The sequence below is a fragment of the Notothenia rossii genome (genome assembly GCF_949606895.1).
Source record: "Notothenia rossii genome assembly, chromosome: 7".
Classification (NCBI taxonomy): domain Eukaryota; kingdom Metazoa; phylum Chordata; class Actinopteri; order Perciformes; family Nototheniidae; genus Notothenia; species Notothenia rossii.
This window is the reverse complement of record NC_136905.1, coordinates 30,093,697-30,110,798: the sequence shown is the minus strand read 5'-3', so window position 1 is coordinate 30,110,798 and position 17,102 is coordinate 30,093,697. Positions and strand designations below refer to the sequence as shown.

The 17,102-nt window shown below is 40.5% G+C and overlaps 3 protein-coding genes across 3 annotated transcripts; all 3 read right to left on the bottom strand.

Moving 5' to 3' along the window:
* Window positions 1–723: 723 nt before the first annotated feature.
* LOC307013034 (hepcidin-like) lies at window positions 724–1,607 on the bottom strand. Its single transcript, XM_079640270.1, has 3 exons — window positions 1,260–1,607; window positions 1,098–1,175; window positions 724–943 (listed from the first exon to the last, which is right to left on the bottom strand). Exons 1-3 carry the CDS (start codon window positions 1,344–1,346, stop codon window positions 842–844), a joined length of 267 nt encoding a protein of 88 aa, XP_079496396.1. The 5' UTR covers window positions 1,347–1,607; the 3' UTR covers window positions 724–841.
* Window positions 1,608–4,718: 3,111 nt separating this feature from the next.
* LOC307012920 (hepcidin-like) lies at window positions 4,719–5,531 on the bottom strand. Its single transcript, XM_079640124.1, has 3 exons — window positions 5,349–5,531; window positions 5,179–5,256; window positions 4,719–5,013 (listed from the first exon to the last, which is right to left on the bottom strand). Exons 1-3 carry the CDS (start codon window positions 5,433–5,435, stop codon window positions 4,915–4,917), a joined length of 264 nt encoding a protein of 87 aa, XP_079496250.1. The 5' UTR covers window positions 5,436–5,531; the 3' UTR covers window positions 4,719–4,914.
* Window positions 5,532–14,555: 9,024 nt separating this feature from the next.
* Window positions 14,556–15,342, bottom strand: LOC307013809 (hepcidin-like). The gene is made up of 3 exons (XM_079641352.1): window positions 15,185–15,342; window positions 15,015–15,092; window positions 14,556–14,849 (listed from the first exon to the last, which is right to left on the bottom strand). Exons 1-3 carry the CDS (start codon window positions 15,269–15,271, stop codon window positions 14,751–14,753), a joined length of 264 nt encoding a protein of 87 aa, XP_079497478.1. The 5' UTR covers window positions 15,272–15,342; the 3' UTR covers window positions 14,556–14,750.
* Between the last annotated feature and the right edge of the window lie 1,760 nt (window positions 15,343–17,102).

The window sequence follows — 17,102 nt, the reverse complement described above, 5'->3', positions numbered from 1 at the left end:
TAATCCCTGTAATGATGCTGTATGATGTCCTTTTTGTTGTTCTGTTGTTTTATGTGTTTATGTTTCATGTGGAACTACTGCTGCAGGTCTCCCTTTAAAAAGAGATCAATGATCTCAAGGGATCAGTGTCCATCATTTGATATGTTTACAATTTACAAAAACAAAATCAGCAACAAACCTATATACGGAGGGTTAGAAATAAAATCTCCAAAACAACAAAATACCCCCCCCCCCCCCTTAATGTAGCACTTGGTACATTCCGATTGGCCACTGTATTTAAATGTCTGCTTTAGAGGGTGCATATTTTGCTTCTCTTTGCCAATATGTCTCTCCAGCAGAAGCAACCAGCAGCAGCTCCACCTACTCTGGTAACTCAGAAAAAGAAAAAAAAACGAGACTACACTGAGTTAAGGTAAACTCAATGTGAACGTACACAAGTTTACTAAATGTGTGCACCACAACCCAAAGCTAATATACTGCTGTCATTACTAAGCTGTAAGTGTGATGTATGAAATGAGCTGACATCTCCATGAGAAGAAGAAATAGCTAGTATAGCTATAAAAAGAAAAAACTAAATTGTGTCCAGAAGGATTGCCAACATTCAAATGAGTTGTGTGGTGGCCATCAAATCTCCATAGGCATGTGGACATTTTTGACTTGTCATAGCAATTGACAGGTGTGTGAGACATTACTTATAATTGTAATTAAAACACTTTCACACAATTTCATATTGTCATATTTAAGTTTATTGTATAACAAACTGCACTATCAGTTGTCTAGCACATGATGAAATCTAGGAATCTTCAGAATTTTGCAACAGTTGTTGTTGGTGCAGGAATCCTCAGAATCTCCTTGTGCAGCACGTTTGACAGATGTCGCTGCAGCAGTTGCAGCAAAATTTACACTTGCGGCGGGGACGCCTTGCTCTGGGGCTGTACGGCATCTGTGTGAGAGATACAACATGAGCAATGAGTTCATCTGCAGCATCTTTACTCACCGTTTATTCTTTATTCTTCATTGGAGAGCATCAGGGCACTTTATTGGGACAACACACAAATTAGCTTTATATTTCAATTGATTCAGTTAGCTTAACATACCATCCATGAGTCGTCTGAGGGCTCCTCATGTTCAGTAAGTGGATAGTCATAGCTCATTGGCTCTTCCTCATCCGGCACCTGTTGATGAACATTTACAGTAGGAGCCACATTTTGGCATTTTGACACAAACTAATAAGTGAATAGGAATAGTCAAGATCTTACTTCAGTTACTGGGACAGCAGAGCTCTCTTCCATACAGATACAAGTGAGCACGACGGCCACTGCGACTGCAACCCAGAATGTCTTCATCTTAGGAGGATTGATTTAGGTCAACTAGATTTCTTCAGATCTGTTGGTGACCGTTGTCAGCTCTTTGTAGTTCTTCTCCTGTGTGATGGTTGAGAGTAGAATGTGCTGTCATTTATACTCACTGAGGCCTCTGTTGCCTCATCACTGACAGCATGAAGCTGCCAGGATGGGCTTGCATCTCTCTCCTTGCTGGGAATGGAGGTAGGAAATTCCAGTACTATGAGAATTTGAAATGTAAGTGTCTGTTCAACAATATCACAAAAACGACTATAATCTTCCTCTGTACATCTATGCGCAAAATATAAGGACATGTTAAATGTTGTTTGAAATGTTAAAGCTTGTGTTTGCTTGGCTTCAGTTAAACAGTGTAACATAAATGTAAAGATATTAAAATAAGGCGAACTATTGAGAAAAGCATAATGGAATAGTGTAGTCATATTTTATATTGGTCAGCATTCAAACAATACAACTAATCAAGTGTAAAAACATTTAATTCTAATGTATTCTGTACATTTTGTACATATTTCTTTAGGTATTTTTATTTCTTGCACTTCTTTACTTTCATTATTGATATTATAATTATCGTTATTATTATTATTATTATTATTATTATTATTGTCATTATTATTATTATTATTATTATTATTATTATCATTATCATTATTATTATTATTTTTATTATTATTATCATTATCATTATTATTATTATTATTTTTATTATTATTATTATTATTATTATTATTATTATTATTATTATTATTATTATTATTATTATTATTATTATTATATTTGTGTGTATGTCCTGTGTTTAACCCTTGTTGCAGTTGCTACTTAGATCCCAACATTTTCCCAAAGAGATCAATAAAGGTTTATCTTATCTTTTCTTATCTCAAACATAAGTTTGCGAATGTTATAACAATTAAAAACATTTAGGTATTTGATAAATAACTGTGGAACATTACTTTCATCAATATGTCCTCCATCTTAACAAATACAGTACGTTGCAAAATAACTACAATTCCCTACGTTACTCACCTATTTACTCAAAACCTGTTGACCTGTGTGATTGGCTAATTTGGGATACTTTTCTTGCTAAAGTACGAGTGTTACCATGACACTATTTGAATAAGAACTTCATGTCCTGCGATGATAAACCCTGACTTCTTATTTTCCAGCTATAAGCATTTTTCAGAGGTCCATTTTGTTTTATATTTTGAAAGTTGCCATGCATGGCATTTATTTGTCTTCAAACCATGTGAGCATAAACAAACAGCACCGTGGATGGCTCCATGTGTTGTAATCTACCCACTCAATATTTGTAATGTTATATTAATTTGGTTATATTTAAATGTTTTGTTAATCACCTGTTTGTTTTTTGTTTTTTAACATGTAAACTCCTATTTGAACTGCAGCATAGCAGGTGCTATCAGTATGAACATGTGAAATCTTGTTTCCAGAGCTGACTGGTTATTTCAAAGCCCCAAATCATTCTTTTAATCATTGTGTGCTTTTATTGCATGCCTTTTTATTTGGCAGAAAGCCTAAATCGTAGCTGTGATGGAAACATTGTCTTCTGATTTGGACAGTCTAATAAAATAAATGCTGGAATGAGAAAGGGATAGAAAAAAAAAAAAACACACTTTCAACCCACTCCTCCTCTGTCCTGATCATAGAAGATCTGGGATGCCATTTGTGAAGATAAAACATCAGTATTGGCCCTATACAGTAGTCCAATGTGCAAAGAAATATGATAAAGTGCACTCAAACAACAACTTTTAGCAATTGTTCTAAAAATGAATAGAAACGGCAGTGAAATGCAATGCAGTTAAAAGCCTATCTAGAGATAAAGGGCTTTCTGCCAAAGATGCTCAATACTGAGTAAGGGGAGACACTCTAATGTAATTAAATAAACTGCTTTATTGTTGTTGTTTTTTTCCTTTTAGGAATTACATTTATGGCACATCATATCCTGATCATGAAAAATCTAAATAGGGCCCTAGATTATTACCTTACATGTAATGTTGTTGTATTTATTGAACTTTCAAAAGTGTTTGATCATTTTGCTAATGAAATCTTTATTAAATAGTCAGGTGTAAAATAAAAAGTTTCACAACAGAAATGGGTTAGCATTTAGAATTTCACTTATGGAAGCTTGGGGTAGTAATACGAAAACTACAATTTCTTAAAATGTAAATAAAACATTTGAATGACATGATCTCCAAACCATGTTTTTAGAGGAATAACTGGAATATGAAATGATTAAAAAATGTAATTACAAAGATACTCTAAGAAAACCACCTCACCGGGTTAAAAAAGACCCACTTATGCATCTAAGGGTTGGTTAATACCCCACTGGTGAATGTCCGAAGTTTCTAAGTGTCATAAAGATGGCGGTGGCTAACAAGTGACTAAATTAGACAACTTAACGTCATCCCGCCAAACATTAGCCACCTTTAGTTTAGCGGTGTTGACAAGTCATGCAGTTCAGTTATAGCATTCAGTGGCTTTTTACTTTTGCTGATCTGTAGATCTCCAACATTCAGCAGACCAATGGTGTTACTCAGAGGTGTGAAGCAACTGAATAAATTACTTAGGTACTGTGCTTCAGTACAATCTTGAGCTACTTATAGTACTTTACTTGAGTATATCCATTTTATACTATACTTTGTACTTCTACTGCACTACAATTCAGAGGTAAATCTTGTACTTCTACTACAATATATTGATTTAATATATTGAGTTACTTTTGGATTAGTGATGGGAAATATAATCAAGTCTTAAATCAGACTTTAGTTACACCTGGAGTAAATCCATAAGCTCCCCTGCAGTATACAAAGTCATTCAGACCAGGAAATCACCAGGACAAGCGCTATATAAATGTAATGTATTATTATTATTATTATTATTATTATTAAAACTAGCTGCACCTTTACCAGCTTTGATAACACTTTAGTGCATCAATATAATCTAAACATATTATTCTGAGATTGACCAATTTACATAATAAAGTAGTTTGGTACTTTAAGTATATTTTGATGCAAATACTTTTGTACTTTCATTTGAGTAACCTTTTGAATGAAGGACTTTTATTTGTAACAGAGTATTCCTACACTTTGATACTTTTACTTTTACTCAAGTACAAGATCTGAGTATCCACCTGGTGTTATTTCAACTCAGTCATTAAATCAAGGCCAGACTATTGGGTTCCTAGAGCTGGCCCTGCTTTGTTGCCCTTAAACCAATGATAGTGTTTGTATATGTGTGCTTTGGAGCTGCAATATATTAGTGACCCTTATTTGTGGGCACAAGTTCACTGAACAGCCACAAGTGTCATTAAAAGCAAGTATTTAAAAACGATAGCAAACATTTTTGTAGCGTTGTAAATATTTATTATCAACACACTTTAGTTTATGCAGACATTTGACAAACTATATGGATGATCACAAGCATCTATAAACTACAGCATGACAAAACCCAGTCATCATCAACATTTTACATCCAGTTAATACAATTGATTTAGGAAAAATTAGATCAAATGACTATTTTGTTGTTGCTGTTGGTGCGGGAATCAAAATGTGCAGCACAATCCGCAGGCATTGTGGAAGGAGCAGCAGTTGCAGCAAACTCTACATTTACTGTTGCGCTTCTCTCTGATGTTGTACGGCATCTGTGTGAGAGAAAATAAACATGAGGTTCTGCAGCAACTTCTTTCTCATTATTCTCTATTCTACATTGGAGAGCATCAAGGCACTTTGTTGGGACAACATACTTTTACTAGTTTTTTAATAAGCTCAATGTTTCTAGCCAAGATTATTAAATGAGCTTAAAATACCTTCCATGAGTCCTCTGATGTCTCTTCATGTTCAGTAACTGGGCTTTCATTGCTCATTGGCTCCTCCAGCTCCTGCACCTGTTGATTAAGATATACAGTAGGAGCCACATTTATCATTTTGACGAAACATTGATGGCTAATAAGTAAAACGAAAATAGTCATGTTCTTACTTCAGGTCCTGGGACAGCAGAGCTCTCCTCCATACAGATACAAGTGAGCACGACGGCCACTGCGACTGCAACCCAGAATGTCTTCATCTTAGGAGGATTGATTTAGGTCGACTAGATTTCTTCAGATCTGTTGGTGACCGTTGTCAGCTCTTTGTAGTTCTTCTCCTGTGTGATGGTTGAGAGTAGAATGTGCTGTCATTTATACTCACTGAGGCCTCTGTTGCCTCATCACTGACAGCATGAAGCTGCCAGGATGGGCTTGCATCTCTCTCCTTGCTGGGAATGGAGGTGGGAAATTCCAGTACTATGAGAATTTGAAATGTAAGAGTCTGTTCAACAATATCACAAAAACGACTATAATCTTCCTCTGTACATCTATGCGCAAAATATAAGGACATGTTAAATGTTGTTTGAAATGTAAAAGCTTGTGTTTGCTTGGCTTCAGTTAAACAGTGTAACATAAATGTAAAGATATTAAAATAAGGCGAACTATTGAGAAAAGCATAATGAAATAGTGTAGTCATATTTTATATTGGTCAGCATTCAAACAATACAACTAATCAAGTGTAAAAACATTTAATTCTAATGTATACTGTACATTTTGTACATATTTCTTTAGGTATTTTTATTTCTTGCACTTCTTTACTTTCATTATTGATATTATAATTATCGTTATTATTATTATTATTATTATTATTATTATTATTATTGTCATTATTATTATTATTATTATTATTATTATTATTATCATTATCATTATTATTATTTTTTTATTATTATTATCATTATCATTATTATTATTATTATTTTTATTATTATTATTATTATTATTATTATTATTATTATTATTATTATTATTATATTTGTGTGTATGTCCTGTGTTTAACCCTTGTTGCAGTTGCTACTTAGATCCCAACATTTTCCCAAAGAGATCAATAAAGGTTTATCTTATCTTTTCTTATCTCAAACATAAGTTTGCGAATGTTATAACAATTAAAAACATTTAGGTATTTGATAAATAACTGTGGAACATTACTTTCATCAATATGTCCTCCATCTTAACAAATACAGTACGTTGTAAAATAACTATAGGTTACTTACGTAACCCCAGTTCTCAGAGTAACATGAAGTGAGATGTCTCACTATGGGATGCGCCTCATCGCGGAGCAAACAGAAGCATTAATCTCATTACGCCAATCCTGATTGGCTGGTGATCTTGACGTCAGCGTCAGGGAATCCACCCCCTATAAGTAGCTTGCGCTACGCCGCATGCGTCATTCAAAATAAGCACCTCTTCTCGCTTCACCATAGCAATGAGGGCCGTCTGGTGAGACATCTCACTTCATGTTACTCTGAGAACTGGGGTTACGTAAGTAACCTATAGTTCTCATTCATAACACTCCGTTCGATGTCTCACTATGGGATATTGTAGCTCCCGTATTGCCAGACGAGCTTATCTCAAAAGTCACCCAGACCAACCAGAACTTAACAGTTAGAGCTCTAACTCAGCAGGGGGCCCAGCACTGCATGGGCCACACTGGGAGCAAAGACGTCTAATCTGTAAAAGCGGACAAAAGTGAGCGGTGAGGACCAGCTCGCTACTGCACAAATGTCTTGGATGGAAACACCCCTGAACAAAGCCCAGGATGTAGCCAGACCACGAGTCGAATGAGCACGCAAACCCGAAGGTGCCTGCAGACCCTGACTCGTGTAAGCCAAAGCAATTGCCTCCACAATCCAGTGAGAGAGCCGTTGCTTAGTAACAGGCTTGCCCTTCTGAGGGTTAGCCCAGGACACAAAGAGTTGGTCATTATGACGAAACTCTTTTGATCTGTCCATATAAGTGCGTAAAGCACGGACTGGACATAGCAAATTCGGCTGCTGTTCCCCGGAGGGACACAGCGGCGGAGGAAATGCCTCAATGTCAAAGGGGGTACATGAACCAACCACCTTAGGTATAAAGGCAGGGTTGGGCTTCAGCAACACTCTCGTTAACCCTCGGGCGAACTGAGTGCATGAAGGATGTACAGATAGCGCATGAATGTCACTGACTCGCTTGGCGGATGCCAGGGTCAGTAACAGCACTGTCTTGAGTGACAGGTGCTTCATGTCAGCTTCTTCCAGGGGTTCAAATGGGGCTCGAGTGAGCCCATCTAAAACCACTGTCAAGTCCCATAAGGGCACCAGTGACCTGGAAACAGGAAGGAGCCTGCGAGCTCCCTTCATAAAACGGCAGACCAGAGGATGCTGGCCGGCCGTCTTACCCTCAAAACCCACATGGCATGCAGCAATAGCAGCCAGGTAGACTTCGATCGTGGAGAAAGCTCTGTGTTTATCAATTAGGTCCTGTAGAAATGATAAAATCACTTCCAGGGGAATTGAAAAGAGGTGTGCCCTTTTTGAAGGCACCAGTCCTCAAACACCCTCCACTTACAGTCATAAAGAGACCTAGTGGAGGAAGCAGGAGGACCGGAGGCCAAATGTGCGCGAGCGCGTCCACGCCTAATGGTGCGTTTTGATCGCGCATTGAAAAGAAAAGCTGACAGTGAGCATTTTCTTTTGATGCGAACAGATCTACCGCGGCTCGGCCGTAACGCACCCACAGCTGGCTCACAACCATTGGATGTAGAGTCAAGTCTGCATATAGTGGGACAGCAGGTCTGCCCCGAGGTTCATCACACCCGGTACGTGCGTCGCTCTCAGAGAGAGAGGAGACGGCCGCAGCTCCACAAGATCAGTTTGCGTGCCAGCATGTGTAACTGGAGAGAGCGCAAACCCCCTTGTCGGTTTATATACGATATTGTGGTCGTATTGTCCGTCCTCACAAGGACATGGTGTCCTCTGAGAAAAGGCAGAAAGCGTTTTAGGGTGAGGAACACCGCTAAAAGCTCCAGGTAATTTATGTGCGACCGCTGGAGGTCTCTGCTCCAGAGACCCCTCACCGGACGACCTTCGTAAATACCTCCCCAGCCTGTCAGTCATGCGTCTGTGGTGACCACCTTCCGTGAAAGGACAGCACCCATAGGCACGCCCCGTACCAGAAAAGTCGGGTGCAGCCAGTGGCGCAGTGCCATTACGCATTTCACAGTAACCATCACTCTCCGTGCTCCATGACGCGCGGGGTTTAGTTTTAGAGCGGCTACCCAGCGCTGAAACTCCCTCATGTGTAACCGTCCCAGCCGTACAACCAGGATGGCTGACGCCATGAGCCCCAGTAACCGCAGGCATGATCTGAAAAGAACATGTTTGCGCAGCTGGAAATGAACGAGGCAAGCTCTGAAAGCTTTCACTCTTTCCGCTGACAGGCGGGTGTGAACCCAGGAAGAGTACAGTCTGTGCCGGGCACAACATGCTCTTTTCTGTGTTTATTATGAAACCCAGGTTGAGCAGGTGCTTTACGAGGACATTTGTCTGCGTAATAGCCTCCTGTTCCGACTGTGCGAGAAGCAGCCAGTCGTCTAGGTAGGTTGCCAGGCGAATACCCTGTTGTCTTAACGGGGCTATCGCGGCTTCCGTACATCGTACAAACACTCTTGGACTGAGAGACAGACCGAAGGGAAGTACTCTGTATTCGTAACAGATCCCCTGAAATGCGAACCTCAGATATTTCCTGTGTGGGTAATATACTGGGATGTGGAAATACGCATCTTTCAGGTTGACTGATGTAAACCAGTCGTTTTGTCGCACGAGACGCAGCAGAGATGTGTGAGTGAGCATTCTGAATTTGTATCTTCTTAGATATTTGTTCAGAGCCCTCAAATCTAGTATTGGCCGAATTCCGTTCCCTCCCCGTTTGGGAACGAGGAAATACTTGGAATAAAAGCCGCTCTGACTCTGCTCGGCGGGTATTATAGATATAGCCTCCTTTTCTAGAAGTGAGAGAATCCCTCTTTCTAGAATGTGGGCTGACTCCCCTCGGGCCTGTGAATACAGAACGCCCGAGAAGCAAGGGGGGGTGACAGCGAATTGGAGTCTGTAACCCCGTGTAACTGTCTTGAACACCCAAGCAGACGTTGTGAGCATCTTCCACTGTTCGCTCCTTAGAGCCAGCGGAGATGTCACGTCTTTTGCCCTCTGAGTCTCTATTTGTTGTGTTATGGGGCCCTCTAGTGTCTGAACACGGTGGTACCCCGATTTGACAGTCCCCACCGACACTGCGCATGCGCGTGACGGAGGTGCCTTCACAACCCCAGCCGGCACTGCGCCTGCACGTGACGGTGGTAGCCTCACAGCCCCAGTCGTTACTGCGCATGCGCGTGGCGGCGGTGCCTTCACAGACCCGTTCATCGTCCGCCTTTTGAGAGAGGCCGTAGCTGCTCTCAAAGGGGAACAAATGGCGGGCTGTTTATTGGTTTTATTGTTTTCTCTTTCATTTTCCTGAGCTGCGCCCTCAGCCTGAGGCCTGGATGCGTCAGCGGAAAATGCTTTATCCGAGAAAACAGAGCAATATTGTGACATGTGTTTTGGTGCACTTGAGGATGGCTTTGAGGCATCTCTCGAGGCAGCGGGAACACATCTGGAGCTGGGGAACCTTCCAGCTCCGTCACCGAGGGAAGAAGAGGAGGCTGTCAGGCCGCCAGCTTCTTCTTCCTCGCCTGCTGGCCGAAATTCCGGGTTGGCTGCGCCTGGGCTGCAGCCGGAACCGGAGACTTTCTGGGCCAATTCGCCTTCGTCTCCTGCCTGGGCTGGGGACTCGGGGCGGGCCGTGACCTCTGCTGTTTTGGTACTTTAAACCGAGCAGCTGAGGTAGCTTAGGCGAGGGACTGCCGCTGTGAAGGCAGCGGCTGGACCCATCGAGGAAGACAGAGGTGGAGGGCCTCGTCTTCCTTCTTCTTGGACTCGCATCTCTTCTGCATAGAAGCGAGCGCAGATCCAAAAATCCCCTCGGGAACGATGGGCATGTCCAGCACATCCTCTCTTTCCCGGTCTGGGAGGTTGGTGAGGTTGAGCCATCTAGCTCTTTCCTGCACCACCATAATTCCCATTGCCTTTCCCGTGGCCTGGACGGCGCAGCGTTGAACGCGGAGACAGATGTCCGTGATCGCGGCTATCTCGTCCAGTACTGCCGGTCCAGGATTACTCGATAGATCCTCGCAGAGCTCCGCTTGGTAAGCGGTTAGCAGCGAGGAAATGTTCAAAGCCCTGGCAGACAATGCTGCGGCTCTGTAGGACCGTTCAGTCATGGTTGACTGGAACCGGTCCGCCTTTGCCGGCAGCGTGGGGTTCCTGCTCGGTGTAGTCGCCATCCTCGGGAGGAGGTGAGCTGCCACCAGCGGTTCCATCGGCGGTATGCGGAGCAGGCAGAGCCTCTCCATACCGTCGCAGTCTAGGGGAGGAGGCACCCTGGATTGGGGCCTTGTTGCTGAAGGGCCGGTCTCTCCACGAGACCGACACCTCATCCAACATCTCCGGGAAGACCGGCAGGAGTTGCCTCTTTGTCCTCGTTGCTTGGGGCAAATTTTTCCCCTCGTAACGGGACCTGTAGGTCTCCTTGGCCATTTCGGGCCATGGGATGTCTAGTCTGGCTGCGGCACGCTGACACACGGCCTGCAGGTCTATACTCAGACAGGGCGAAGCTGGTGTGCCCGGGAGAGCAGCCATCGCTCCCGGCTTTGCAGCCTGAGCTGATGACACTAAGACATCATCGTCTTGCTCATCAGAGTCGGACAGGAGGAATCCAGAGGTTTCATCCTCTTCGACCTCCATGTAGTCCAACTCCGGGACATCATCCGCGGGCGAGACCATGGTGAGGTCCAGTTGGGAGCCCCAGCTTGACACAGCGCGGGGCTCCGCTCGCACGTCCCTCGCTGCCACCGAGTCCCAGCCTGACACGGCGCGGGACTCCGGTTCTGCAGCTGCCACTACTGATGAGCCCCAGACCGACACAGTGCGGGGCTCCATCTCTGTGGTGGACGCCCCCGTGTCCTGATTTCCGTCCGGTAAATCAGAGGACATGAGGGAGTCCTGACCCGACAAGCTAGCTTGGCGTGCTAGCCGTCGGCGGAGGCTCTTGATGGTGAAGCGGGCACAATGTCCGCACGAGCCGGGGTTGTCGATAGCCTCCTGGGCGTGTTCCAGCCCGAGACAGGACGAGCAGACCTGGTGTGAGTCTGTGCCTGATATCTTCAACCCGCAGCCACAGAGCCGAGCCTCCGAGTCCCTGACTCCTCTGGTGTGAGGGAGAGAAGCGTCCATCTCGGTCGCCGTGGTGACGGCGTGGAGAGGACCCGCTCGTAACAGGTACGTTGCTGAGAAAAAATACTTCCCCAACTGTCGTTAATCCGGAGAAAAAACGACGGTGTAGAATTTTATTCTCAAAGAATATTAACTGGTGTGTTAATACCCTTTTTATCTTCCCCTCCTCTGGTGTGAGAGAGAAAAAGAAAAAACGTCCTTGCTACCGTGGTGTCGGTAGTGAGGGAAGACAAACTAGCAACACGTGTGTTGCTAGCTTGAAAAAAATCAAAACCTTACCTTTATTCCCGAGGAGAAAACGGCGAGGTCGATTTGCAATACTAACTGGTGTGTTAGTATTAACAGTCTTCTTGCAGAAGTATATATAGAAGTAGCCGGCGAGCGCCCGTCGACCGAAGTTAGCTTGGATAGCTTGGTTCAGTCTGTGGACTGTTAAGCTAGCCCGGCTACCAATATAGAGATGTGCTCTGAAGTGAGAAGAGGTGTTTGAATGACGCATGCGGCGTAGCGCAAGCTACTTATATGGGGTGGATTCCCTGACGCTGACGTCAAGATCACCAGCCAATCAGGATTGGCGTAATGAGATTAATGCTTCTATTTGCTCCGCGATGAGGCGCATCCCATAGTGAGACATCGAACGGAGTGTTATGAATGAGAACTACAATTCCCTACGTTACTCACCTATTTACTCAAAACCTGTTGACCTGTGTGATTGGCTAATTTGGGATACTTTTCTTGCTAAAGTACGAGTGTTACCATGACACTATTTGAATAAGAACTTCATGTCCTGCGATGATAAACCCTGACTTCTTATTTTCCAGCTATAAGCATTTTTCAGAGGTCCATTTTGTTTTATATTTTGAAAGTTGCCATGCATGGCATTTATTTGTCATCAAACCATGTGAGCATAAACAAACAGCACCGTGGATGGCTCCATGTGTTGTAATCTACCCACTCAATATTTGTAATGTTATATTAATTTGGTTATATTTAAATGTTTTGTTAATCACCTGTTTGTTTTTTGTTTTTTAACATGTAAACTCCTATTTGAACTGCAGCATAGCAGGTGCTATCAGTATGAACATGTGAAATCTTGTTTCCAGAGCTGACTGGTTATTTCAAAGCCCCAAATCATTCTTTTAATCATTGTGTGCTTTTATTGCATGCCTTTTTATTTGGCAGAAAGCCTAAATCATAGCTGTGATGGAAACATTGTCTTCTGATTTGGACAGTCTAATAAAATAAATGCTGGAATGAGAAAGGGATAAAAACAAAAAAAAACACACTTTCAACCCACTCCTCCTCTGTCCTGATCATAGAAGATCTGGGATGCCATTTGTGAAGATAAAACATCAGTATTGGCCCTATACAGTAGTCCAATGTGCAAAGAAATATGATAAAGTGCACTCAAACAACAACTTTTAGCAATTGTTCTAAAAATGAATAGAAACGGCAGTGAAATGCAATGCAGTTAAAAGCCTATCTAGAGATAAAGGGCTTTCTGCCAAAGATGCTCAATACTGAGTAAGGGGAGACACTCTAATGTAATTAAATAAACTGCTTTATTGTTGTTGTTTTTTTCCTTTTAGGAATTACATTTATGGCACATCATATCCTGATCATGAAAAATCTAAATAGGGCCCTAGATTATTACCTTACATGTAATGTTGTTGTATTTATTGAACTTTCAAAAGTGTTTGATCATTTTGCTAATGAAATCTTTATTAAATAGTCAGGTGTAAAATAAAAAGTTTCACAACAGAAATGGGTTAGCATTTAGAATTTCACTTATGGAAGCTTGGGGTAGTAATACGAAAACTACAATTTCTTAAAATGTAAATAAAACATTTGAATCACATGATCTCCAAACCATGTTTTTAGAGGAATAACTGGAATATGAAATGATTAAAAAATGTAATTACAATGATACTCTAAGAAAACCACCTCACCGGGTCAAAAAAGACCCACTTATGCATCTAAGGGTTGGTTAATACCCCACTGGTGAATATCCGAAGTTTCTAAGTGTCATAAAGATGGCGGTGGCTAACAAGTGACTAAATTAGACAACTTAACGTCATCCTGCCAAACATTAGCCACCTTTAGTTTAGCGGTGTTGACAAGTCATGCAGTTCAGTTATAGCATTCAGTGGCTTTTTACTTTTGCTGATCTGTAGATCTCCAACATTCAGCAGACCAATGGTGTTACTCAGAGGTGTGAAGCAACTGAATAAATTACTTAGGTACTGTGCTTCAGTACAATCTTGAGCTACTTATAGTACTTTACTTGAGTATATCCATTTTATGCTATACTTTGTACTTCTACTGCACTACAATTCAGAGGTAAATCTTGTACTTCTACTACAATATATTGATTTAATATATTGAGTTACTTTTGGATTAGTGATGGGAAATATAATCAAGTCTTAAATCAGACTTTAGTTACACCTGGAGTAAATCCATAAGCTCCCCTGCAGTATACAAAGTCATTCACACCAGGAAATCACCAGGACAAGCGCTATATAAATGTAATGTATTATTATTATTATTATTATTAAAACTAGCTGCACCTTTACCAGCTTTGATAACACTTTAGTGCATCAATATAATCTAAACATATTATTCTGAGATTGACCAATTTACATAATAAAGTAGTTTGGTACTTTAAGTATATTTTGATGCAAATACTTTTGTACTTTCATTTGAGTAACCTTTTGAATGAAGGACTTTTATTTGTAACAGAGTATTCCTACACTTTGATACTTTTACTTTTACTCAAGTACAAGATCTGAGTATCCACCTGGTGTTATTTCAACTCAGTAATTAAATCAAGGCCAGACAATTGGGTTCCTAGAGCTGGCCCTGCTTTGTTGCCCTTAAACCAATGATAGTGTTTGTATATGTGTGCTTTGGAGCTGCAATATATTAGTGACCCTTATTTGTGGGCACAAGTTCACTGAACAGCCACAAGTGTCATTAAAAGCAAGTATTTAAAAACGATAGCAAACATTTTTGTAGCGTTGTAAATATTTATTATCAACACACTTTAGTTTATGCAGACATTTGACAAACTATATGGATGATCACAAGCATCTATAAACTACAGCATGACAAAACCCAGTCATCATCAACATTTTACATCCAGTTAATACAATTGATTTAGGAAAAATTAGATCAAATGACTATTTTGTTGTTCTGTTGGTGCGGGAATCAAAATGTGCAGCACAATCCGCAGGCATTGTGGAAGGAGCAGCAGTTGCAGCAAACTCTACATTTACTGTTGCGCTTCTCTCTGATGTTGTACGGCATCTGTGTGAGAGAAAATAAACATGAGGTTCTGCAGCAACTTCTTTCTCATTATTCTCTATTCTACATTGGAGAGCATCAAGGCACTTTGTTGGGACAACATACTTTTACTAGTTTTTTAATAAGCTCAATGTTTCTAGCCAAGATTATTAAATGAGCTTAAAATACCTTCCATGAGTCCTCTGATGTCTCTTCATGTTCAGTAACTGGGCTTTCATTGCTCATTGGCTCCTCCAGCTCCTGCACCTGTTGATTAAGATATACAGTAGGAGCCACATTTATCATTTTGACGAAACATTGATGGCTAATAAGTAAAACGAAAATAGTCATGTTCTTACTTCAGGTCCTGGGACAGCAGAGCTCTCCTCCATACAGATACAAGTGAGCACGACGGCCACTGCGACTGCAACCCAGAATGTCTTCATCTTAGGAGGATTGATTTAGGTCGACTAGATTTCTTCAGATCTGTTGGTGACCGTTGTCAGCTCTTTGTAGTTCTTCTCCTGTGTGATGGTTGAGAGTAGAATGTGCTGTCATTTATACTCACTGAGGCCTCTGTTGCCTCATCACTGACAGCATGAAGCTGCCAGGATGGGCTTGCATCTCTCTCCTTGCTGGGAATGGAGGTGGGAAATTCCAGTACTATGAGAATTTGAAATGTAAGTAAGTGTCTGTTCAACAATATCACAAAAACGACTATAATCTTCCTCTGTACATCTATGCACAAAATATAAGGACATGTTAAATGTTGTTTGAAATGTAAAAGCTTGTGTTTGCTTGGCTTCAGTTAAACAGTGTAACATAAATGTAAAGATATTAAAATAAGGCGAACTATTGAGAAAAGCATAATGAAATAGTGTAGTCATATTTTATATTGGTCAGCATTCAAACAATACAACTAATCAAGTGTAAAAACATTTAATTCTAATGTATACTGTACATTTTGTACATATTTCTTTAGGTATTTTTATTTCTTGCACTTCTTTACTTTCATTATTGATATTATAATTATCGTTATTATTATTATTATTATTATTATTATTGTCATTATTATTATTATTATTATCATCATTATTATTATTATTTGTATTATTATTATCATTATCATTATTATTATTATTATTTTTATTATTATTTTTATTATTATTATTATTATTATTATATTTGTGTGTATGTCCTGTGTTTAACCCTTGTTGCAGTTGCTACTTAGATCCCAACATTTCCCCAAAGAGATCAATAAAGGTTTATCTTATCTTTTCTTATCTCAAACATAAGTTTGCGAATGTTATAACAATTAAAAACATTTAGGTATTTGATAAATAACTGTGGAACATTACTTTCATCAATATGTCCTCCATCTTAACAAATACAGTACGTTGTGCAATAACTACAATTCCCTACGTTACTCACCTATTTACTCAAAACCTGTTGACCTGTGTGATTGGCTAATTTGGGATATTTTTCTTGCTAAAGTACGAGTGTTACCATGACACTATTTGAATAAGAACTTCATGTCCTGCGATGATAAACCCTGACTTCTTATTTTCCAGCTATAAGCATTTTTCAGAGGTCCATTTTGTTTTATATTTTGAAAGTTGCCATGCATGGCATTTATTTGTCATCAAACCATGTGAGCATAAACAAACAGCACCGTGGATGGCTCCATGTGTTGTAATCTACCCACTCAATATTTGTAATGTTATATTAATTTGGTTATATTTAAATGTTTTGTTAATCACCTGTTTGTTTTTTGTTTTTTAACATGTAAACTCCTATTTGAACTGCAGCATAGCAGGTGCTATCAGTATGAACATGTGAAATCTTGTTTCCAGAGCTGACTGGTTATTTCAAAGCCCCAAATCATTCTTTTAATCATTGTGTGCTTTTATTGCATGCCTTTTTATTTGGCAGAAAGCCTAAATCATAGCTGTGATGGAAACATTGTCTTCTGATTTGGACAGTCTAATAAAATAAATGCTGGAATGAGAAAGGGATAGAAAAAAAAACAACACACTTTCAACCCACTCCTCCTCTGTCCTGATCATAGAAGATCTGGGATGCCATTTGTGAAGTTAAAACATCAGTATTGGCCCTATACAGTAGTCCAATGTGCAAAGAAATATGATAAAGTGCACTCAAACAACAACTTTTAGCAATTGTTCTAAAAATGAATAGAAACGGCAGTGAAATGCAATGCAGTTAAAAGCCTATCTAGAGATAAAGGGCTTTCTGCCAAAGATGCTCGATACTGAGTAA